The 26,773-nt window shown below is 37.4% G+C and overlaps 1 protein-coding gene across 1 annotated transcript in view; it reads right to left on the bottom strand.

The window, feature by feature from the left end:
* OTC (ornithine carbamoyltransferase) overlaps positions 1-25,575 on the bottom strand; it is a 73,657-nt gene extending 48,082 nt beyond the window's left edge. Inside the window, exons 1-2 of the mRNA XM_027875589.1 lie at positions 25,408-25,575; positions 2,634-2,772 (exon numbers count right to left, since the gene is read on the bottom strand). Coding sequence (XP_027731390.1) covers positions 2,634-2,772; positions 25,408-25,484 — 216 coding nt within the window. The 5' untranslated portion in view covers positions 25,485-25,575. The remainder of the gene's footprint in view (positions 1-2,633; positions 2,773-25,407) is intronic.
* Between the last annotated feature and the right edge of the window lie 1,198 nt (positions 25,576-26,773).

Here is a 26,773-nt window from a genome sequence, read left to right as displayed (position 1 = left end):
GTTAAAAAGATCTCTCTATGCCTATATTTTGTAGGCTTTTTTTTTTTTGCATAATGAGTGTTGTACTTTGTCAAAGGGTTTTTTTCTGTATTTATTGAGATAAATATTCTGTATGTACTAGATGTTTTTGTTTTTCATATGATAATGTTTTCCTATTGTTGAACTACTCTTGCCTCCCTGATATAAATCAAGCCTACCTATAAAAAACGCTCTGTTTGATTAAAACTGTTGGGAAAACTACAAAGTAGTCTGGCAGAAATTAGACTTAGCTCAACACCTTACATACACCACATTCCACAATACATTTTACAATATGATAACTTAATACTATTAAAAAAATTGAAAGAGAAGCAGATCATATACTTTTCACAGCTATGGGTATGTATTCTTAACCAAACAAGAGATAGAAGCAATTATAAAAGATAAAATAAATAACTTTGATTATATAATGAAGAAAAATCTTTGTATCAAATTTCTCTGATAAATGTTTCATATCTAAGATATATAAATAATTAATAATTATGTGTATAATATATAATATAATATAATATATAATATACATAATATACAATGTGTATAATAATTATGTGTGTATATATCTGTACGTGTGTATATATCTGTATGTGTGTGTATACATATATACACATATATAAAATAGCAATTTCCTAATAGGTAAATGGTCAAGGGATATGAATAAATAGTTCTCAAAAGAATTACAAAGTATTTACAACCTCAAGAAAGAATTCTCCAAATCACTAATAAGAGAAATGCTCATCAAAACAACACTAGAGATTAGCAAAGATGACAAAAAATGGCAATGCTCAATTCTGGAGTGGTGTGGGATGATAGGTACATTATTATATTGTTGAAGTTGTGAATTGGCACAACTATTTTGGAAAGCAACTTGGAATTATGACACTAAGGTGAATAAAATGTCCATATTCTTTAACCCACAGATTCCATTACTGGGCTTATAGCCAAGAGAGCCATTGATAAGAAGAAACGTCCCCATATACAACAGAATATTTATAGCACTTTTTGTGTAGCAAAGAATTGAAAACAAAGTAGATACCCATCAATTAGGAAATGATTAAACAAATTCTAATGCACAAATGTAATGGAATATTACTGTGCTGTAAGAAATGATGTATATGACGAATACAGGGAAACATGGAAAGATCTATATGAACTGATAAAGAGTAAAGTAAGGAGAGCCCCTAAAAACAATATATACAATGACTACAAGAAAGCAAATAGAACTACATACAAAAATTACATACAAAAATTAAAAATGAATGTAGCAAAATTATAAAGCTGTAACATAACTCAAAAGAAGAGATAAAGACGACAACCCTACCCTCCCCCCAACATGGAGGTGGGATGGCCAGAGGTATTATGCATTGTACATATTTTCAGACTTTTTCAATGTATCGATCAATTGTGCTTATTTTTTTCCTTTTCTCTCTTTCTCTCTCTCTCTCTTTCTCTCTCTCTCTCTCTCTCTCTCTCTCTCTCTCTCTCTCTCTCTCTCTTTAATATGGGATGGCTCTCTAGGAAGTGGGGGAGGGATACTGGGAAAAACTATGAAGACATTAAAAACAAAAGATCAATGAAATCTTTAGAAAAAAGAAATTCAGTGCTTCTGTGATCCTCACAGCAACCCTGTGAGGTAAGTGCTATTATCCCTATTTTAGAGAAGAGGAAATTGGGGCTTATAGAGTTTAAATACCTTGATGAAGGACAGAGAGGTATAATAAGTATATGTGTGTATGTGTACACACATTTATGTGTGTGTATATATATATATATATTATATATACACACACATTTATGTGTGTAGATATAATATATGTAATTCAAATTACACACATATGTATGTATATGATTTGAAAGTGAAATGCAGAGAAATATGGTACTTTAATGTTTACAAATCATTTTAGATACATTATCTCATTTCATCTTGAAAGATTATCCAATGGAAGAAGGGTTACCCTTGTTCTATTCGGTCCCAAGGGAAGTAATAGATAGAAATACCAAGAAGGCAAATTTCTTTTTGATGGAAAGAATAACTTCTAAACGGTTTGAGCTATATGGAAGTGTAGCAGACAGCCTCCAGAGATAGTGGGTTACCCGTTACTGGAGGACTTCAAGCAAAGAATTGTTTACCTTGAGATTGTTGAATTCTCTCTCTTTCTCTCTCTTTCTCTTTCTTTCTCTCTCTCTCTCTGTGTAGTAATATATTCATATATGTATATACAATCTGAAACTGAAATTTAGAGAAGGAAGGAAATGGATATTGCTTGTTTCATTTGGTAGGACACAAGGGGACATGAGAGAAGAGAATTCGTGCAAGAAAAAAGAAAATGTTTCACCATGAATAATTTCCTTAGGTTCTGATCCAGTTTCTAAAAATGAACTTGAATACTCCACACAAATGAAATCCTATAATTTATCATCAAGCCACTCATTTTGCTGCCCACAGTGTATTCATTTTCCATTCCAAAGTAACCAATCAGCTTATCTGAGTGGTTTCATTCCTTCGCTATATAATAGAGGAAATTTGGTTACCAGGGTTTACTGGGAAGGCTGCTATTGAGTAATCTTTTTGTCTGTAAGTTGAAAGCTTTACATACCTCTCCTTTCTGTTTTATTCTGTACTTCAGATCTGCTGATAGCCAGAGCAAATACTTGATTTCTTCTCCTGTAAAATCTTTTAGAGTTAAGAGATGACGTCCTTTCAACTGGACATTACTTTGGACTGATTTTCCACATCTGCGTGGGAAAAAAACAAAAGAAAGAATACTTAAAAAAAAAAAACCTTAGTGATTTACCCTTTGTTTAAAAAAAAACATAACAAATTAGAGTGACTGTCCCTTGATTTTGTGAAGTTAACATATTTAAATATAATTAGCAGAGCTATGGTTTAGAATTTGAATGATCCAATATTTCCTTTAGTTAAGTAAAGGAAGAATGGGAAGGAGAAAGCGAATAATTGTGCTGTTATTCGGGTAATGTCTTTTAGTTGGGAAAATGTGTTCCCTTGTTACATTGTAGCTCCCATTTGACAGTGATTTCTATTGCTTGTCAATAAAAATTAAGCATGATTAAGTGAAATCATATCTATTAAAAATTCATTTATTACTGTCACTCAAATAGTTGTCATAAAGGCTAATTATTAACCCCTGGGCCCAGTAAGAAGCACAGACTACCTCTACTGATGGCAAAGTCTTTGATTATGCTTATAAGAACTTGCTCTGCTTTCACCCAATACAGTAGAAATATGAAAAGTTCACTCACTTGTTTTGTCATTAAGAAGTAAGAATGCCATTTTGATGGATTTTATCACCATATTAACCAATTTTTTTACTAAATTATTGGTTGGTTCAAAAAATTGGTTGGTTCTTTGGTATTTGCCTCTTTTTGAATCCCCAGCACTTAAAACAATGCCTGGTACCTAGTGGCGCTTAATAAATGTTTATTGGTTGACTGAATATTTACAAAAATATAAATTGCCCAGATTAATACAACAGTTAAATAACTTTTTCTTAGAAAAAAAAACTTTAAAAAGCCATAAAAAATCTTCCTTAAAAAAAAAAAACCCTAGGAACAAATGGTTTTATGGACAAATTCTACCAAATATTTAAAAACAATGAATTCCAATACAACTATTTGGGGAAAAATAGATAAAGAAGGAGGTATATCAGACTCTTTCTATGACACAAATATGGTCCTGATACCTAAACCAGGGAGACTAAAAAAAAACTATAGATCAATTTCCCTAATGAATATTAAAACAAATATGTTCAATAAAATATTTGCAAGGAGATTACAGCAGTATATCACAAAGATCATACGCTATGAACAGTCTGAATTTATACCAGGAATGCAGGACTAGTTTAACATTGGGCAAATCCTTAGTATAATTCACCACATTGATAACAAAAACAACAAAAATAATATGATTATTTCAGTAGCTGCAGAAAAAGTTTTTGACAAAATATAACACTTTTATCTGTCAAAAACCCTAGAAAGCACAGAAATAAATGGACTTTTCTTTGAAATAATAAGTGGTATTTATTTAAAACCAAGAGGGAGCATTATCTATAATTGGGATAAACTAGAAGCCTTTCCAATAAGATCAGGGATTAAGCAAGGATATACATTATCACTATTACTATTCAATATCTAGCCATACAATAAGAAAAGAAATTAAAGAAGACAAAGAAGAAACAAAACTATCACTTTTTGCAGATGATATAAGCTTACTTAGAGAACCCAGAGAATCAACTAAAAAACTAATCAAAACAATTAAAAAATTCAGTAAAGTTGCTGTATATAAAATAAACCCACACATGTCATCAGCATTCTTGTATATTATCAACAAAACCCAGCAGGAAAAGATGGAGAAATTCCATTTAAAATAACTAGACAGTATAAAATACTTCTACCTGTCTAGACACACACAGGAACTATATAAACACAATAAAACATTCTTCACCTGAATAAAAACAGATTCACATAAATGGAGAGATATTAATTACTCATGAGTAGGCCAAGCCAATAATAAAAATGACCTAAATTAATTTACTTATTCAGTGCCATACTGATCAAAATGCTAAAGAATTACTTTATAGAGCTGTAGGAAGAAAAAGTCCAGCATATCAAGGGAATCAATGAAAAAAAAATGGGAAGGAAGGTGGCCTTGGAATATTGGATCTCAAAGACTACAAAGATTTTATTGTCAAAACAATTTGGAACTGAGTAAGAAATAGAGTGGTTGACCAGAGGAACAGATTAGGCATATAATATGCAGAAGTAAATGAGCACAATAATCTAGTGTTTGAGAAACCCAAAGATCCAAACTTTTGGGGCAAGAATTCACTATTTGATAAATACTGTTGTGAAAACTAAAAAGCAGACTAGCAGTTAGAAAAATATCTCATATCACGTAGCAAGATAAACACAAAATGGGTACATGATTTAGTCATAAAGGATAATGTCATTAGAAAATTGGTGGATCATGGAAGCAATTACCTGTCAGATCTATGGATAAGGGAAGAGTTCATGACCAAGCAAGAGACAGAGAGGTCCATAGAAAATAAAATGGATAATTTTGATTATATAAAATTGTAAAAGTTTTAGCACAAACAAAACCAATGCATGTGGGGGGTGGGGAGCAGGAAAGTGATTTAGGATAGAAGACCATTTATAAAACCTTTGGAACATAGTGGTAGGTTATGCACATAGTCTCATTAAGAGTGAAAAGTGGTGGAGGGAAAGAGACATTTACAGAAAGCTTGTCAAGGGACACATTTAAGTGAGAATATCACAAGAACATTTAAAAGATAAATGTGAAAGGAAGGCAGTCAACAAATGAAAAGTGGGAAAAAATCTAGAGTAAATTATTTTCTCCATCAAACACAATATAGATTCCACATTTAGACTCTAACATCACAGTCTCAAATGCACTGCATGGGGAAGTAGGTAGGTAGGTGGAAATAGATAGTTAGACAGACACACTGCTTACTATGTGCCAAGCACTGTGCTAAGTGCTGGGGATACAAATAGAAACAAGGAAGACATTTCCTACCCTCAAGGAGCTTACATTTTAATGAAGGAAGACAACACAGGAAGCTTTATGGGGTACATGCATGGCAGCATGTTTTAGAGATGATAGGAAGTGACATGAAGGTCTTTTTTTCCTGGAAATATAAGCCAAAAGTTTCCTTGTCAGAAAATGGGGAACCAGGGTTGAAGTTCAAGGTAGCAGTGGGAGGAGATGAGTGTGGACAAGGCAATAGTCCAGCAGTGGCATTAAAGGAAGGAAAGATGGGCATAGATACTAGAGTGATTTGCCATTTCCTTCTCCAGCTCATTTTACAGATGAGGAAACTGAGGCAAACAGGGTTAAGTGACTTGCCCAGGGTCACACAGTTAATAAGTGTTAAAGGACAGATTTGAACTCATGAAGATGAATCTTCCTGACTCTAGGCCAGCCACTCTATCCACTGTGCCATCTAGCTGCCCCTAAAGAACAGCAAGACTAAGCCAAATAACACAGAGTATTCATTTACCTCTGTGACCTTGGGCAAGTCTCTTTGGGCCTGTTTCCTCATCTGTAAAAAGAGAAGATTGGATTAGGTGGTCTCCAAAGTCCCTCCCTTTCAGGTCTAGATCTATGATCCTGTAAGGCTCAGACCCAGGTCTGTGATGGAGGTAACAGAATAAACATAAGGATGTTGAGGGAATCAATTCTCAAAATATCTGGAAGAGAAGCAAATACCAAATACTTGGGGGAAAATAATAAACAAGATCACCTTTAAGAAAAGTGATGAAGAAAAAATTAATAACTACTGACTCATATGCCTATTTTTATACTATAGAAAATAAAATAATCTACACATAAATATCAAAGTTGGGCAGATAGGTGGTGCAGTAGATAGAGCACTGAGCCTTAAGTCAGAAAGACTAATCTTCGTGAGTTCAAATCTGACTTCAGGCACTTACTAGCTATGTGACCCTGGGCAAATCACTTAACCCTGTTTGCCTCAATTTCCTCATCTGTAAAATGATCTGGAAAAAGCAAACCACTTCAGTATCCTTGCCAAGAAAACCCCAAAGGGGTCACAAAGAGTTAGACAAACTGAAAAATGACTGAACATCAACAACATATCAAAGTCAGCCTCAATAGCAGCATAAGGAAAAAAAAACCAAGTAGGCTTTCACAAACGATATTCCGTAGTAGATCATGTCTTTACAATCAAGTAATTGACTAAAAGAGTTGTGTTTATTGTTTATAAACTATTGTTGGCTTCTGTTGCTAGATCTTAGAGGGAAGGCTTTACAGAAAAGCCAGATGTTGGAAGCAATAGGCCCTTTAATTGGTCACATTGAAGAGAAAGGTGTGTGGCTTAACAGGACATGCAAGGGAACCCAGTAAAAGGCAGGAGAAGTAATGGAAGGGTGAATCCCCCAAGGACAGCATGCATCCCCAAAGCTGGGGTGGCAGTATGGCTGTCTCCAGAGAGCCTTGGACATGATGGCCTTCAGGCCATAACAGGAGGAGGAAGCCTGTGATGATCTTGAGAGAGGCTGCTCCCATGATTTTCCACATCATTATGTCAGGAATAATGGTGCTCCTGAATCTGCCTTCACTCATTGCGTCAGGTCAGCTTGTGGATCAGGGCAGCTCTGGGACAAAGGCACATCCATAAAACTGAAAAGTGGCAAGTACTTTTGTAAAGAGGTACATCTAACTGGTTTCCCACCTCTGATAGGGGTGGGGAAAAGGTGGGGGCATTTATCTAGGAATCTGGAAGTTTGTAGCTTAGATTTCAGACATAAAAGATCTCTGATACAGTGGGTTCTGAAAGGTAAAGGGCAGAATGGAGGGGACATTAGGAAGGAGAAGTGAGGTTGAAGGGATGGTGAGGGCAGGTCTACAGCACATATAGTCTGTCAGACAAAGACTAGGTCTGGAAAAAAAAAGGGTCATAGCGGGCGGAGCCAAGATGGTGGAGTGAAAGCAGTGACTTGCTTGAGTTCTCCCCCAAAGCCCTCCAAATACCTGTAAAAAATGGCTCTAAACAAATTCTAGAGCAGCAGAACCAACAAAAAGAAAGAATGAAACAAATTTCCAGCCCAAGACAACCTGGATAGTTGATTGGAAAGGTCTAGTTGATTGGAAAGGTCTATTGTGCTAGGCTGGGAGAGGAACACAGTTCAGCATGGGCCCTGCAGGCAAAGACCAGGCCTCCGCAAACCTGGAGCAGGACTCAGAGGACTGAATCGTGGGCAGCTGTTGATGTTTCCAGACTTCTCAACCCACAAACGCCAAAGACACCTTAGAAGGTCAGTAGGAAAGGTCTGTGACCATGGTGAGAGGGAAGCTCAGCCCCAGCTCCAGTCCCTGCACAGCCCTCGCACGGCAGCTGCTTCCAGAGCTCTCGGCCCACAGACTGAGGGGGAATCAACTGGCTGATTAGAATGGCATTTCAGCGATCTCTTTGCTGGCACTGAGGCACGAATCTCTTGCTTTCCCTGTGCTTGGATCTGGGTCGCAGTTCTGGGTGGCAACCCAGGAGGAGTGTTGGCAAGGAGGAGCTTGTAGTAGCAGTGGAGAGGGAATCCTCCTCACAGTTCCAAAGCAGAAAAGAATGCTTGTGGTCACTCATAGACAGAGTACAGGCTAGGAAAGGAGTAAACACCTTGCCCTGGATCATACCACCTTGGGAAAACTGAAAAGCTACAGGTCCCTAGAAGTATCTCTGAAAACAGCTGCACAAAACCCCCAGAGCTTGGGACAGTACACTCTCCACATTGGAAACAGACCCCTACCTTAACAAAGAGTTTAAAACTCAAGTAATTGGTTGGGAACATGAGCAAACTGTGTGGAAAAAAAAAGTCAGACCATAGAATCTTTCTTTGGTGACAAAGAAGATCAAAACATATGATCAGAAGAAGACAAAGTCAAAGCTCCTACATCCAAAACCTCCAAAAAAAATATGAATCAGCCCCAGGCCTCTGAAGAACTCGAAAGGGATTTTGAGAAGCAAGTAAGAGAAGTAGAGGAAAAACTGAGAGTGATGCAAGAAAATCATGAAAAACAACTCAACAGCTTGCTAAAGGAGACCCAAAAAAATACTGAAGAAAATAACACCTTAAAAAATAGCCTAACCCAAATGGCAAAAAAGGTCCAAAAAGCCACTGAGGAGAAGAATGCCCTAAAAAGCAAAATTGGACAAATGGAAAAGGAAGTCCAAAATACTACTGAAGAAAATACTTCCTTAAAAATTAGAATAGATCAATTGGAAGCTAGTGACTTTATGAGAAATCAAGACATTGTAAAACAAAACCAAAAGAATGAAAAATTAGAAAACAATGTGAAATATCTCATTGGAAAAGCAACTGACCTAGAAAATAGATCCAGGAGAGAGAATGTAAAAATTATTGGACTATATAAAAGCCATGATCAAAAAAAGAGCCTAGACATCATCTTTCAAGAAATGATCAAGGAAAACTGCCCTGATATTTTAGAACCAGAGGACAAAATAGAAATTGAAAGAATCTACCAATCTCCTGAAAGAGATCCCCAAAGGAAAATTCCTAGGAATATTATAGCCAAATTCCAGAGTTCCCAGGTCAAGGAGAAAATATTACAAGCACCCAGAAAGAAACAATTCAAGTACTGTGGAAACACAATCAGGATAACACAAGATTTAGCAGCTTCTACATTAAGGGACCGCAGGGCAAGGAATATAATATTCCAGAAGGCAAAGGAGATAGGATTGCAACCAAGAATCACCTACCCAGCAAAACTGAGTATAATCCTACAGGGGAAAAAATGGTCATTCAGTGAAATAGAGGACTTTCAAGCATTCTTGATGAAAAGACCAGAGCTGAATAGAAAATTTGATTTTCAAATATAAGACTCAAGTGGAACATGAAGAGATAAGCAGGAAAGAGAAAATCAAAAGAGACTTATTAAGGTTGAACTGTTTATATCCCTGCATAGAAAAATGACATTTGTAACTCATGAGACCTTTGTCAGTATTAGGGTAGTTGGAGGGAAAAAAATTATATGTATGTATATATAGATATAGATAGACAGATAGATAGAGGGCACAGGGTGAGTTGAAGATGAAGGGATCATATCTGGAGAATAAAATTAAGGGGTGAGAAAGGATTATACTAGGAGAAGGAGAAAGGGAGCGGTAGAATAGGGTAAATTATCTCACAAAAAAAAAAACAGAAAAGAAAAGGCTCTTACAGTGGAGGGGAAACAGGGAAAGGTGAGAGGGAATGAGTGAATCTTATTCTCATAGGATTTGACTTAAGGAGGGAAAACATACACACTCAATTGGGTATGCAAATCTGTCTTACCCTACAGGAAAATAGGGGGAAAGGGGACAAGAGGGTAGGGAGATGATAGAGAGGAGGGCAGATTGGGAAAGGGGGCAATCAGAGGCAAATACTTCTGAGGAGGGACAGGGTCAAAAGAAAGAATAGAATAAATGGGGGGGTGGGATAGGATTAAGGGAAATAGAGTTAGTTTTTCACAGCATGTCCACTATGGAAGTGTTTTGCATAACTGCATATATATATAACCTACATTTAGCTGCTTGCCTTATCAATGAGGGTGGGTGGGGAGGGAGAAAGGGAGAAAATTTGGAACCCAAAGTTTTAAAAACACATGTTTAAAAAAAATGTTTTCAAATGTAACTGAGAAATAAGAAATACAGGAAATGGAGTACAGAAATCCATCCTGCCCTACAGGAAAATTGAAGGGGAAGGGGATAAGTGAAGGCGGGGAGAGACAGAAGGGAAGGCAGACTAGGGGAAGTGGTATTCAGAATGCATGCCATCTTGGGGTGGAGGGAGGGGCAAAATGGGGTGAAAATTTGGAACTCAAAATCTTGTGGAAGTACATGTTGAAAACAAAAAAAATGAAAAAAATTACCATAATGATCTAAAAAAAAGAAATGTTTCATTAAAAAATAAATAAACAAAGCACCAAAATAAAAAAAAAGAAAATAAAATACAAAAAAAAGAAAAAATGGATATTCAGTGAAACAGAGGACTTTCAAGCATTCTTGATGAAAAGACCAGAGCTGAATAGAAAATTTGAGTTTCAAATACAAGACTCAAGAGAAGCATGAAGAGGTAAACAGGAAAGAGAAATCAAAAGGGACTTGTTAAGGTTGAATTGTTTACATTCCTACATGGAAAGATGATATTTGTAACTCATGAAACCTTTGTCAGTATTAGGGTAGTTGGAGGGAAAAACATTCTATGTATGTATAGATAGATAGATAGATAGATAGATAGATAGATAGATAGGTAGATAGATAGATGGATGGATAGATAAAGGGCATAGGGTGAGTTGAAGATGAAGGGGTGACATCTGGAGAATAAAATTAAGATATGAGAAAGGATTATACTGGGAGAAAGAGAAAGGGAGAGGTAGAATGGGGTAAATGATCTCACATAAAACAGACAAGAAAAGGCTCTTACAGTGGGGGAAGGTGAGAGGGAATGAGTAAATCTTATTCTCATAGGATTTGGCTTAAGGAGGGAATACCATACACATTAAATTGGGTATGGAAATCTATCTTACCCTACAGGAAAAAAGGGGGGAAGGGGATAAGAGAGCGAGGGATGATAAAGAGGAAGGCAGATTGGGGGAGGGGTAATCAGAAGCAAACACTTCTGAGGAGGGACAGGGTCAAAAAAGAGAATAGAATAAACAAGGGGCAGGAGAGGATGATGGGAAATATACTTTTTTTCACAACATGACTACCATGGAAGTGCTTTACATAACTACACATGTATAACCTGTATTGAGTTGCTTGCCTTCTCAATGAAGGAGGGTAGGGAGGGAGGAAGGGAGAAAATTTGGAACCCAAAGTTTTAAAAACAAATGTTAAAAATTGTTTTCACATGCAACTGGGAAATAAGATAGACAGGCAATAGGGTATAGAAATCTATCCTGCCCTATAGGAAAATAGAAGGGGAAGGGGATAAGAGAAGAGGGGGGAGATAGAAGGGATGGCAGAATAGGGGAAAGGGTATTCAGAATGAATGCCATCTTGGGGTGGGGGGAAGGATGAGATGGGGGAGAAAATTTGGAACTCAAAATCCTGTGGAAGTGAATGTTGAAAACTAAAAATATATTTTTTTAAAAGGGTCATCTTCAGTCATCTTGATCTATATCTTGCCATGGGAACCAGATAGCTCCGGAGGAGAAAGTGAGGCTGGTGACTTTGCACTGCTCTTCCTCACTTAAATCCAATTCATTGTAAGTCATAGCATCATCTCCCTGATGTCATGGTCCTTTTTAAGAATGAAAGGACAAACATCAACAACAATAACAACAACAATAAGGTCTGAAAAACCAAGATTTCCTGGCATACAACATACAATATATGCTATTCCTGGAGTTAAAAAAAAAATTGTGATTCTGAAGAGCAAAGTGCTTCCTTAAAAACCCTCTTCCAAAAAGTTACATATATTAAAATTATTTAAGAGTCCTTAAATGATATTATCACAGAGGCAACTTTTCAGTGACTCTCTTACTATTAATGTCAAGCAAGGTATGCAATAGACATATGTTATTCCTAGTTGCTTACCCCTATGGAGAAAATAAGATTGTGTGTGAGAGGAATGACTATTAACTAATTGTTAATATTGGGGAGACACAGGACTTATCCCTTACTGAAACCAAGCCAGTATCTGAAAGACATTATTGATAATGAGATTGGATTAACTTTCTCTTCAGTCTTGTTCAGACCCCACCCAGGTGTGGAAGCCCATTGTGTTCTACTCAGGTTTGGGTGGTGATAAATTCTTTGATTAGATTGCCCAAGGCTGGGGGTGGTTTGGAATTAAATGACACAATCAAAGTACATACACACACACACACACACACACACACACATATATGTATCTCCCTTGGTTCAATACCTTACTGTCTACCTTTCAACTGCCTGTCAGCTGATGCTAATTAATTTTTTTTTAATCTTCTAGCCTTAATTCCTGAATTATTGACTTCCAGTCAAATGAACCAAGGTAGGAGGAATTACTCACAAGGAGGATCTTAGGACTCTAAGTTGAGGAATTCCCCTAACACCACTGACATTGAAGATTCCCAGTGCAAAGTCCAGGTGGAAGTGGGAACCCAGATGTTCTTGTCTGCGAATGACATGATGATTTTTATCAAACTTTGAGAGTTACAGAGACTCCTAAATGAGATCCTTACTTAAGTGTTTGGCCTCACTTATTCACACAGGACAAACCAAGCAGATAAAAATGGTTTTTATGATATTCAGTTAGATGAGCAACCCATAAAGTTGCCCTGTAAGTACATATATGTTGGAAAGACACTGCAGGTTGATAACGAGCAGACCTAAATTTGAATTAGAGGTTTGCTTGCATTTTGGGAATTTGATAGTTCTTTTACTGACCTAGGCTTCTCTCTAAAGTAAAGTCCTACCATTTTAATACAATACACTTCAAATGATGTTATGAAGCATGGAATATCATAATCTTGGAAGAATTCACATTGTGGGTCACTATAAAAGCATTGTAAAAATGTACGATGACTAAAAATAGCTCCAACATATTATCAATGAAGCATTATATATAATGATATAAGTATGTCAGAAGTGGCATAAAAGTTGTCGTCAAAGACTTAATGTGGAAGGGGGTTGTTCATGTAGAAAAAAGTAAGAGAGAACAGATAGGATGGAGAGCTTGTGAATATCCACGTAAGGACAAAAGGTAGGCTCCCATTATACTGAGTAGACCCTCTGGGTGGAAGATTTATGAGAGGATAGGAATAAGAGTCTTAGGGGACAGGAAGGTATGGATGGTGTATAATATAGAGCAATATAGAATAACTCTATCTTAGTGAATTTAGGGTAAGTAAGGTAAATTTGGGGAAATATCTCCTCCCAAGATAATGTAACTTCTGAGACCAAGGAAATAGAACTTTAGAGTTTGCTCTTTACTTCCCTCACTATTGACAACAGGATGAGCAAGAATTATTCTATTTTAAAAGGGGCCTCAAATATCTTGGAGATTTCCTGCCAATACAGGGAATTCTGATAAGATTAACTGCAGAGAAATGCATTTCCTGCAGGAACAAGCCTGACCTTTCACAATTCCTATGATGCTAAGGTTGTATACTTCCCTCATTTCCATTCTGCTGTGGAATGTTCCCTATTTATCCTAAATGTGGCTTGCTTTGCACATATTTGTTTGCATGTTGTCTTCCTCTATTCGATCATAAGCTTCTCAAGGACAGGGACTGTCTTTTGCCTCTTTTTGTATTCTAGATGTTAGCACAATGCCTGGCACATAGTAGGTGCTTAATAAATGTTTATTGATTGATTGAACACTGCTGATTGGATGTGTATATCAAGCGGGCCTAGAAAGCTATAAAAATCCAATCTATATCCTAAGAAGCTAATGTTACTCCTAGCCCAAGCATCTTCCTTAATGTACTCATAAATTTATTTTACTTTTAGCCTGGCTACTCACTTTATGACCCCTAGTAACACAGACTTCATGGTGGGTGAGATTCTCCCTGAGTTCTCATGGAACTCAGGCTAAGAAACTCCCATGACAATGGGTTACGATCTGCCTCATGGGAGAAAACACCCACATTGGTGAGATCATAGATGCAGTGAGGCATTTCAGAAAGCTAAGAAAACACAGGAACAAATACAGAAGCTCCTCTGGAGGCTCAGAAGATTCATCATTATAAGAGTAAAAAGAATGCTGGACTTAGATCCAGTGTCAGAAGATAGGTAGGGGGGCAGGTAGGTGGCTCAGTGTGACCTGAGTTCAAATCCAGCCTCAGACACATAACACTCACTATCTGGGTGACTCTGGGCAAGTCACTTAACCCCAATTGCCTCACAAAAAAAAAGAAGAAGATAGAGATGCTGAAGGTCTGAGAGAGGGAAGAAAGAGCTAAGTTTTGACCCTTTTATGGGAAGATTGCTTTCCTGGCTCTCTCCATTGTGAAGGCATATGCAAAGGGAAAAATAGATGATTCTAGGGTATTTAGGGATGTCAGGAAGTCAAGAGGGCTAATGCCTAGAGGCAGCTAGGTAGAACAGTGGATGGAGCCTTGGGCCTGGAGTCAGGAAGAACTGAGTTCAAATGCACCCTCGGACACTTACTAGCTGTGTGACCTTGGGCAAACCACTTAATTTCTGTTTGTCTCAGTTTTCCCAACTACAAAATGGGCATAATGCCAGCACCTAACTCCTAGGGATGTTGTGAAGATCAAATGAGATAATATTTGCAAAGCACTTAGCACAATGCCAGGCACATAGTAAGTGCTATATAAATGTTTATGCCCTTCCCTAGTGGATGTGGAATCAATATAAAAGCAATACAATAGTTCGGCAAAAGACATGAATTCAAAGCATGAAAATAGTACCAATGGCTTTTTCACTTATCAATTTGGAGAAGGTAACCTACAAATTCTGAGGAAAAGTTTCCCCAGAAAAAAGTAACCTTAGAAATCAAAGAAATAGAGCTACAAGGTTGTGTAGAGACCCTCAGGTCAGCAAGGATAGGATGAGCCTTACTGATTTCTGTGTTCTCTTAGAAATTTCCTGCCTCACCAGGATATTCTGATGAGACTAACTACAGAGAACATACCTACTGGAACAAACCTGATCTTTGGTAATTTCTGAAACCCTAAGAGTAACACATTCTCCCCCAAATTACCTGAAGTCCTATCCCTACTATTAAACTTCCCCAAAAGGAAAAGTGGCTAAGCAGCCTTCCCTGATAGTCTCTGGAGTTCTGCTGCATTTAATGTCTGCACTAAGGCTGTGTAAAATCCTATGTATGGTATCTCCCTTGGTTCATTGCTGTTGCAATCCAATTGTCAATAGTCCATCAGCTGATGCTAAATATAATTTTTATCTTCTAGCTTTGCCTGGGGATTTATTGATCTCCAGTCTAAGGTGGGAAGAATTCATAAGTAAGAATGGGATCTCTGGCTTCAGAAATTCCCCAACAATTGATATATAATAATTAATTAAGCAGACAGTAGCATTCAGACTTTTTGCTATTATTTTTACTACTTACTATTCATTTTATCAATAAATTCAGCAATTACATAACAGTATTTTCATGCTAACAGCAGTTTAGGATGAAGTCAAATCAATTTGGAAAAGTTTATTACATGTCTAAAAAACAATAAAACAAAAATAAAAGTTACCTTAAAAAAAATTCAAGGATACAACCAAGAAGAATAGAATTGGGTTCCTATGAAAAGAAAAGAAAAATATAAACAAAATACAAAATGTTTGAAAAATGCAAATAAAAATATGTTTTTCAGAATGGGAAGTCAAAGTCCCTTCAAAAATGACCACAGCAAAAAAAAAAAATGCTGTCAAAATGAAGTCAAAAGAGTTTCCTGCCACTCAGGCTACTGACCTGCAAGTGCAAAAGACTAGATAAGGAGGCAAAGGATGTCCTCAGTATTCACCAATACCAAAAAAAAAAGGTCTGGAAAATAAATCTTTCCTCCAAAGTTATTAATAAAAACTGCTAATATGCATATGTAAATTATAAACTGAGCTGTTTTCAGGAAAGGGGGGCATGGAATCCTATTTAAACTCATTCGAGGCTAGCAAAAGTATAAACAAACATGAAGTAATGTGCCTCATGGAACTGAACGCTGGATATTTCAAGGACCACTCAATACAAGTCTAGGGCAATTTAGGTTAAAATATCTGAAATGTGTGTGTGTGTGTATGTATGCATTCAGAAAACAATGGGCTCTTCCTAAAGCAAAATACTGTAGAATCTCAGAACAGAAAAAAATTGTCCAAAGTTTTTAGAAAAAAAATTTTTTTAATCCAATTTCATGCCAAAAATAAGTGACCAGAAATTATATTGATATTCCTGTAGACTGGCTCTGATATGTAAAAGTCTCTCCTGGTTCTCCTACCTTTCTGACCATTCCTTATCTTTTCCATAATATTAATCCAAGTAAAGCCCCAGATTCCCCAGTCTTGGGCCCTCTTATTTTTTCCCTCTTTTCTATTTCATTTAGTGATCTCATTACCTCTCATCTATTCAATTATAGGATGCCTTCTATAGACACCTTAAACTGAACATATCCAGAACTGAACTCATTTCCAAACCCTCCCTGCTTCCAAACATCCTTATTATGGTTGCGGAAACCACCATCTTCCCAATCCCCTAGACTTAGAACTTAGTTATCCCTGACTCTCTCACCCCCCTCCCCATATCCATTCTGTTGCCAAATACTTGTAGATTTCACCTTTGGAACATCTCTTCAATGTGCCTCCTCTTCAGTTACTGCCACCACCCTGGTGCAGGCCCTTATCACCTCATGGCTACAGTACACAATAGCCTACAGGTTGGCCTCCCTGATATGAATCTTTCCCTACCCCAGTCCATCCTCCATTTAGCCACCAAAGTGATTTTCCTAAAGTGCAGATGTGACCTAATCAAACTCTAGTGGCTCTTTAATCACCTCCAGGATCAAGTGAAAAATTCTGTTTGGATTTCAAAGACCTTCATAATCTACCCTGGCTACCTATCCCAAACCCATCCCATACTTTGGGATCCCGTGATGCTAGACTCTGTGCTGTTCTACAAACAAGATACTCCTAGCTCCCAGCCTGTTCACTGGCTGTCCCCCATGCCGGGAATGCTCTCCTTCCTCTTTTCTGCCTATTGGCTTCCTTCAAATCACAGCTAAAATCTCTTCTCTAAGATCCCTTCCCAATCTTCCATTATTCTAGTGCCTTCCTTCTGTTTATTATTTATTATTTATCCTATATGTAGCTTATTTGTATATATTTGTTTGTATGTCATCTCTCCCATTAGATTGTGAGTTCCTCATAAGGACAGGGACGGTCCTTTGCCTTTCTTTGTTTCCCGAGCATTTAGTGCAGTGCCTAGCACACAGTGGTCACTCATTAAACACTTATTGACTGACTGGTGTGCTGTATGCTCTTTTGCCCATGTAGGTAGGTTAGGTGCAAAAACATGGGTCTGTATAGATATGACTCACAGAGAGGCAGAAATATCTCTAGATGAGGGGTTGGAAAACTGGCCCATAAGTTAAGAACGTTTTTTTTAATCTTTTTTACGTAAAATAGAACTCTATTTTAAGAAGTAAGAACGATTCATAGTTCTCAGGCAGTACAAAATCGGTCAGAATTGTTCTGAAGGATACAGTTTACTCTAGAGACTCCAATTCCCAACCTTTCTCCAGAGAAGACTTTGATTCATGCAAGGAGGGAAAGCAGGAGGTTGGGGCTAGAGACTGGTAACTCTGTTTCCCTCAGTGGAAAGGAATGCTGTGTTAGAATTATATCTATCTGCTCCCTTAAATGTTGTTAGTCTAGGAGAAATAATTTTTAGGTTCAAATTGTGCTCCTAATTATTAGCCCTTAACTGAGAAGGAGCACTCCAAGCTATATATCCAACGCCTAGCTCCCTTCCCACCAAATGTCACTTGCATAATGCACACATATAGCAAATAGTGAATAAATCCATTTATCCAAGTCAACAGCTGACAGATGTCAGAGAATTTCTTGCCCAGTGAGAAATTCCCCAAAATCTCTAGTGTCTTTGGCCAGGGACATGATTGAAGCACTTACAATTTCTTTTTCTTAGGGACCTAAAGGGAATCTGGAACTATAAACTGGAAACAGAAAGACCAGGATCTCTTGTCTCCTAATCTCTCAGCAATTCTGCTCCTCACAATTTCAGGAAGTATTGAGTAATTAATCTCCATTAATTAGGAGGGTCTTATGGAAATGGGTTTTGAATCACCCCTTATTGTCAGGGTGGTTGAAAGTCAGAAAAGTGTGGAAGGTGAAGCAATGGCTAGGTTGAGTGAGAATTTTGGTCATGTGTTTCAGGGTGAGAATAGAGAGTGGGCTTGAGAGAATCCAATAGCAAGAACTCTCAAAGCCACAGTGCAGTGTGAGATGAGAGCAAAAGGGTCCAACAAGCAGACCTTGCTGTGAGTTTCCTTTCCCTATGCAGATGTATGCTGGAGCCAGCTCACACTGCTCAAGAGAACTGATTCTTAAGTTTTCAGCATGAGCGTTTATACTTTAGAAACTTGTGAAATAGGTTGCAAATGTCATTGTCCCCACTTTACAGATGAAAAAAAGGAGGCCAAAGAGATTAAATGATTTACGCAAAGTCACATAGCTAATAAGTAGTGGATCTGGGAATAGAACCTAGATATTAGGTTGTCTTGTACCTCCTAGGACACTCTCCTTTGGAATTAGAAATCTGGAGGGAGACCTCACTTGCCCAAAATTCAGGTATGTCTTATTTAACAGAATCTGATCTTATAGTTCTTGGCATTGCTAATTTCATGTTGTCTGTATGGTTCTGGCAAATAGACTACAAACCCTACTTCTGCTCATAGCTCCCTCTCTTTCTCCATCACAACTCAGGCAGGGGTGTGTTACTAGATATTTAAGAACTGACTCTTCAAAAAAAAAATTACTAACAACACACTTTTAAATGTAATCTGAATTTATTAAGATTTTCTCCAACATTTTCTTAAATCTAAACAATTAACAAAACAATAAAATTAAATCCTCATTTGCAGTTTGCCAGTTTCCAAAATTTAAATGCTCACACTGAAAATTTAAAAATTAGTTCTCCTGAGCGGTTTGAGATGGCTGCAGCACACCCATGCCTAGAGAAAGGAAACTCATGTGTACTCTTATTATTTGGGAATCAAATATGCTCACTACTGATGAGCATTGTTGTAGGATTCTAAGAAATGCAAGTTCACAATGTCTGGCTTTAGTTGGAGCCATGGTGGGGGTTTTGTACCTATTCATTGTAAGAACAAGCTTAAAAATCACTGATTCTCCAAAGATAATTTTCAAGCAATAGGAAGTCACATAAAATGAATCTTCTATTTTCAAGACCATAACAATAGCACATCAACATTCCACAACTCAGCACTTCCTTCAATAAGCTAACATGAACCAGGCTTAAAAGCATCCCAGAGGAAGTTTCAAGGAATGCAGGAAAAAGCCGCATAACTTCTGGACGAACAGTTCTCAGCACACCCTGAGGTGTAAACCAGGAATATTCTCATCTAAGGCAAAAACATGGGGGTGAGGGAAGCAGCAGTGCTACAGAGCAGAGTGTGATGGTGGATACAGTTAATCAGGAGAGAAGGGAATGTGGCTCACCCTTTTGTTGGGGTTGGAGAGGAAAGATAAGACGCATTGCCTGTAAGAGAAGACGCATTGCCTGGGGAAAGAACAAAGCCTCATCCATCTTCCCCTAAAAAGCTCTGACAGTACCACACCAAGAAAGTTTAAATTATTGTTGACTTACTTTTTAAGGCTTTAACTTTTGCCTGTCTTCCTCAAACAGATCTTCATTACTATTGTTTCTGGGGCCCTCAAGACGATGGTTTTGAAGTCTGCTTTTCATGAAGCTAATTATGCTTCTAGATTCTCACTATGGAGAAAGGTAGGGGGAGCATGGAGAGAGGATGGAAAAAGAAAATGGAAAACACAACCTAATTTAATCTGAGAAAGAGGTAAAATAATGTCTATGGCCTCCTTCAAATCATCTGATCCATCAATTCTAGACCTTTTGGCTAAGATGAATTCAGGCTGGATCAAATCATCCAGGACTCCCCGAGTCACCTCTGTCCCAATACCAATAATAATCTCTCACATTTCTACAGGGCTTTATTGTTTGCAAAGCAGTTTACCTACATCATCTCACTTGATTCTCAGAACAACCTTCTGAATCAGACAAGGTAATCATCAAAAGTATTTGGCACTTGTAAAAGAATAGAAAAGTTGATCAGTAGGAGAGACAAGGAAAATAAGATACAGGAGCAAATCAACATAATTTGATAAACCCAGAGATTCCAACTACTCACTATCCGACAAAAATTGCTGGGGAACCTTGAAATCAATATGGCAGAAATTAAGATTTAGACCAGCATCTCACATCATATACCAGAATAAACTCCAAAGGAATGTATGGCTTATTAAAGGCCATATCACGAACAAGTTAGAAAACAATAAAAGGAGATACCTTTCACAATTATGGATGGGGGTAAATTTCTTGATCAAATAAGGGATAGAGATGATCACAGGAGATAAAATGGACAATTTTGAGTCAAAGGATATAAGCAGTTCTCAAAAAAAAGAGAAAAGCAAGCTATCATAATCATTTAAAATGCTCTAAATCATAAGAGAAATACAAATCAAAACACTCTGAGGTTCTAGCTCATGCCCCTGAGATTTACAAAAAATGATAAAAAAGGAAAATGACAATTGTGACAGGGGATATAAAAGGAGGGACACACTAGTGTACTGTTGGTGGAATTATAAATTGGTCTAACATTCTGGAAATTAATTTGCTACTACCTCCACATTCTTCAATCCTGTGATAGCACTACTAGGCATACTCAAAAGAGAATATTTTAAATGAAATAAAAAACATATATGTATATATACACACTAAAATATTAATAGCAGTATTTTTTTTGATATAGCAAGGAACTGAAAACTAAAGGGATGTCCATAAGTTGGAAAATGGCAGAACATATAGAAACTGAAAGTAAGAAGTGCTTACTGATCTGTTTGAAGTGATGAAAGAGACAGATTCAAAGAAAGTGGGAAGAAATGTATATGAACTGAGACAGAGTGAAGTGAGTAGAACCAGAAGAACAATTTATATAGCGATCACAACATTGCAAAGAAAAACTACTGTGCAAAACTTAAGAATTCTGATTAATTCAATGAACAAAGAATGTTTTCCACCTCTTGATAGAGAGGGAATGGGCTAGAGGTCTAGAATGAGACACATATTTTTAGATATAGCTGATATATGAATCTGTTTTGTGTAACTTGTTACAAGGGAGGGTTAAAAAAAGGTGGGTGGGAGAAAGTGAGGGTGGGGTAGGGATAGGAGAGAGAGGGAGGGAGGGAGGGAGAGGGAGAGAGAGAGAGGGAAAGTGAGGAGGGAGGAAAGGAAGGAAGGAAGGAAAGAAGGAAGAAAGGAAGGCAGAAAGGCAGGAAGGAAGGAAGAAAAGGGGCAAAGAGGGAAAGAGGGAGGGAGGAAGATCAAAATTGAATTTTGGAAAGGGAGAAAGAAACTGAATTTTGAGAAAGAAAAAAGAAAAGAAAAGAAAGAAAGAAAAATGGTATCAATGATTTTTTTGTTGTTTAATTCACGGAAGAGAACAGAAGGCAGTTTGGAGAGAAATGGGAAAGCAGGATGCTTTTGGAACTAACATGCTGAATTTGGTAAATACTTGAAAAAACAAAGCTGTACATAATTAAATTTGTTTTTCTTTCCTATAACTCTTTAAAAATTATTCTTTGTAACTTTTATATACAGAAATGTTTAAGTTTTTTGGTGTTTGTCAAGTTCAGAATTAAAAAACATTTTTTAAGTACTATTGTTTCAAGGTACAGGACATATCAAAATAAAAGTTAACATACCCTCCCAACCTCCTGCCAAAATCCACTTTGCTAAAGACTATAAACGAAGTTAAAATGTAACACTTAACAAACAAGAGTCAAACAGCTTTCCTTTCATGAGGGGAATGTCAAAGGTCAGAGACCTCATGGAAACTCAACTGCTCTTACTTTATTTAGCTGGAACTCATCCAGTAGCTGGGCTTGGTGTGTGTGTGTGTGTGTGTGTGTGTGTGTGTGTGTGTGTGTGTGTGTAGAGGGAGCAATGAGGAGGGAATGGCAGCACACCCTATTGGACTTCTTGATGGGTGCTTGAAGATATCTAAGCCATACCTCAGAGATCCTCCAGTCTGTGCCCCCTCATTTTATCAGTGAGGAAACTGAGTTCTAGAGGGGTTCCAAGGTCACATGGTGAATCAGTTATAGAGCTCAATCTAGATTCTAGGTCTACAGATTTTTCAGCCCAGTGTTCTTTCAGCGACACCACACTGCCTCCCTAAGTTCACCACAGAAACTTTGTTTTAAAATCTGCTATGGATGCAGACAAAAAAAAAAAATCAGAAGGTGTCACTGAATAAATAAGATGTTATTTCTATCATTAAAATTTATGCACATGAACTTTAACAAAATAACAGCACTATATTTTGCTGAGCCCTTTTGCTACTGCCTCCACACTTCTGACATTTGTCCCTTTCTCTCTAATAATCTGCCACCAAAGTTCCAACTCCCATCATTTCTCTCCTGGACCCTGACAGTAGCCTTCTAATTGGTCTCCCTGTTTCCAGTGTCTCCCCTCTCCAATTCATCCCTTATGCAGTTGCCAAACTGATGTTCCTGCCTATCTTTCCAGCTGATTTCCAATGACTCACCCACATGTACTCTATGTTCCAGCAGAACTGGCTTATTGGTGGTTCCTGAAATTCTATCTCCTGCCTATTTGCTTTTGCACAGTTCATCCCCCCATGCCTAGAATTCCTCCCTCCTTAATCTCCCCTCTTTAAATCCTGGCTCCCTTCAAAGTGCACCTCGGTTCCCATCTCCTTCCTGCAAGAGACCTTTTCTGATCCCTACGCCTAGTGCTATCCACATGCCTCAGCACTCAGAAATTAGTCTGTATTTAATTTGTATGTACTTCTAAATTTATTTATCTGTGTACATCCCCCAATAAAATATAAGCTCCTTGAGGACAGAGAATTTTTAATTTTTTTTGACTTTGTACGCCCTTCCAACCTCTTAAATTCCCCAAACCCCTCCCAGTGAATAGGTTCTTAATGCCTGCTTGTTGAATAGAATTTAATAGGCATACTGTAAATAGTTTGGGGTTTATGGTTTGTGTACATGATTTTAATCCTTGTTGCTACTGTTTTTTTAATTGGTTTATGGTTATTAAGAATGTCCCCAAAATTTGGGGGTGGACCTGTGATCTTATAGGAGGATCGGAACAAAACGAACAGGATAAAGCATGCGTGGCTTGGTATCGGCGTTGTTAAAGATCATGCTCACATTGATGAGATCAAATATCTACTGGAACAATTATGTTTATAATGAAAAAAAGAAAGAGACACTCAGTTTGAACTACAACAAATATATCTCTCTGAGAACATGTGACCACTATGGTTGTTTCCTCAAAATGACTTCTACCCTTGCTTTAAAGCATCTTTCTTCCAATTGCTAGCTTGATATCCAGAATCAAGAAATAGCTATTTTGTAGAGAATATAAATGGATGCAGGCCCTAAAGTTCTAGGGAGTGACTTTTCAAAGGTAAATGGAAAACAAATGATATTATTCCCATTAGACAGAAAGTTTTCTTCATGTGACCTTTTAAAATATGTATCTCTAAGTCCTTTAGTGTTGAATTTTAAGTCTGTCCAAATATTAAATGGACATCAGCATCCCTAGAGTGAGATCAATCAATCAACAAGTATCAATTGAGAACCTACTAGATGCCAAGCACAGACTTCAAAAAATGAAAAAAATCCTTCTCCCAATGAACTTTCCATTCTAATAGGGGAGATATGAAGTGAATATAAAATATGTATAGAATGAAAATAAAATTAATAAATACATATCTACTCAATGTAGTTAAATACAAGGTGTTGGTATTTGGGAGGTATAAAGTTTGAGAGGGAAGGTACTAGCAGTTTGGGAAATCAGGAAAGGCTTCATATAAAACATGGTACTTAAGCAGCATTTTTTTGAGATTAAAAAATTATATTTACATATATTATGTTTTGAAATATAATTTATAATGTAGGATATACATGTGATATAACTATGCTCTATTAAAATTATTAGGTCACTGATTATGCCTGGGCAATAAGCCATGTATTGTGCTGGTGTGAAACTGACATTGAGCAGCATCTTAAAGAAAGAGAAAGACTCTAGGAGGTGAAAGTAAGAGAGGGATGTGTTCTATGCATGGGAGATGGACAGATATGGCAGGCAGAGTATCATGTGTGAGGAACAGAGAGAAAGCTATTTTGGCTAGATCACAGAGAGTGAGAGTGGAAGTGATTCCAGTGAGGCTGGAAAGATAGGTAGAGTCCAGGTTGTGTATGACTTCAAAAGCTACACAGAAAACTTTATATTTTTCCTTAGAGATAATACGAAGTCATTACAGTTGGTTGAGAAAGGTATATTGTCAGTTAGTTCTTTCTATGCCTTTTATTCAGCAAATATTAACTGATTTTTCTCTCCGGTCTGGACCAGTGATTTCATCCCTGTAGGTGAATTGCCCAGTGTGGAAACTCCCTCCACAGGTGCATATTAGAACTGTCTTGGCAGATAGTAGGTACTTAATAAATGTTTATTGATTAGTAGATTGATTGATTCAGAGGTTAAATGACTTACTCAAGATTCCAAAGCAAATAGATGTCCGAAACAGGGCACAAACTCATGTGTCCTTGTGAAACTTGCCCTCTATCCACAATGCCATGTTACCTCTCAGATATTAGATGAAATAAGTTAGCTCCTCTAATTTTCTCAAGAGAGGTGATTGTTTAGAATTTAAGGGCTCTGAATAGAATGAACTGGTCTGGGTATAGCTGGAATGGAATGGGCAAGTTATCAATTTTTTTCTGGACTTCAGTTTCCTCATTTGTAAAATGAAAGGACTGGATCAGATAACTTCTAAGATCTGTTCTAGCTCCAAAGCTATGGCAAAAATGAAAATTATACAATGGTATCTGCCACAGTAGGCCCAAAATGAAATGTAATCAGTGTGGAAACAAGAAAAGAAAGGGCAACTCAAATACTGGTCAGATTAAATTGGCTATGACCCTCTCAAAAAAAGATGACCCAACCCTCACCCCTAGAGGAGGCAATTTTCTTACTGTGTTGTGAGCAGAATATCATTTCTGTCATTACCAGAACTGTTCACATTTCCAAGATAAGAAAAGGTCCATATCGAACACTTACTGAAAATTTCGAACTGCCAGCTGGCTTCCTTGTCGGAAGGCTGCACTCCTCAGCAAGGTCTTCATATTAAACAGCATCTTTGGCTGATAATGGGAAGGACAGCTGCAGGTATTCAAGAATTCCTCTGCACAAAGTAAGCGAGCAGAAACACCTTGGTTAAAGACAGGACCTTCTATTTGAATGAGGGAGCAAAGGTAATACCACCTTTCAACCACCTTATCTAGCCTTCCTGGTTAGGATCCATGCTGTTCAGGGTTAAGGGGCAGGTGTACTTTAATCCAAATTGCATTGATGTGTATTTTTTAAAGGGATATTAACTCTTGGTTTCCATTGCAGAGCCAAGCCAAGAAAAGTTTTTCTCTGATCTATTGATTGAGCCACACAATGGTAGGTTCAACTACCATCCATTAACAAATATTTATTGACTACCTACTGAGGTAGAGGTAGAATGAAATGAGATCAAGTGAGACAGCACATATAAAACATTCTATAACCACAAAACTTTGTGTAGATGTGAGTTATTATTAGTTTTTGTTGATTGATTCATTGGGACCTGTGATTTCATTGGTAAAGGGAAATCTGGTATGGGAATTCCTTCTACTGGGGTAGATCAACAATTTGTCTATAGAAAGTTGCTTGGACACAGGAAGAGTGAGTGAATTTCCCATAGTCACAAAGTCAGTTTCAGGGGTACAATTTTAATACTGATCTTGCTAATTTCAAGGTTTTCTTTCTCTGTAGTTCAGTCATGTCTGACTCTTCATGACCCCATTTGGGGTTGGCAAAGCTACTAGAGTCTTTTGCCATCCTTCTCCAGCTCATTTTACAGATGAGGAAACTGAGGCAAAAAGAGTTAAGTGATTTTCACAGGAGCAGCTATGTGGTGCGGTGGATAGAGCACTAGCCATGAAATCAGGAGGACCTGAGTTCAAATCCGGTCTCAGACCAAACACTTGACACTTACTAGCTGTGTGACCCTGAGCAAGTCACTTAACTCCAACTACCTTAAAAAAAAAAAAGTTCTCCACAGTTGGGCCTCAACCTTCTTCTCAACCTACCTGTATATTACCCACCCTCCCTCACTCTGAGAACCAAGAACCAAGGTCAAACAGCTAGCAAGTATCTGAGGCAAGATTTTGACTCAGGAAGATGAGTCTTCCTGACTTCAGGCCTGGTGCTCTATCCACTGTGCTACCTAGCTGCCTTACTTTCAAGGTGTGCTCCATCTATTCTCTATGCCTAAGTATTAAAAATATATATCACTGTAGGAGATACAAAATAATTAACTCAGAACATGAAAAAGGAAATGGTGGAACAAAAGCTTCCAATATTTTGAAGGCTCAGAAATGTCTCCAAAATATCATAT

The sequence above is a fragment of the Vombatus ursinus genome, unplaced genomic scaffold, assembly GCF_900497805.2.
Source record: "Vombatus ursinus unplaced genomic scaffold, bare-nosed wombat genome assembly UNPS02014809.1, whole genome shotgun sequence".
In the NCBI taxonomy this organism is placed as follows: domain Eukaryota; kingdom Metazoa; phylum Chordata; class Mammalia; order Diprotodontia; family Vombatidae; genus Vombatus; species Vombatus ursinus.
The sequence above is the reverse complement of the archived record's forward strand: the minus strand, read 5'-3'. Positions and strand labels throughout refer to the sequence as shown.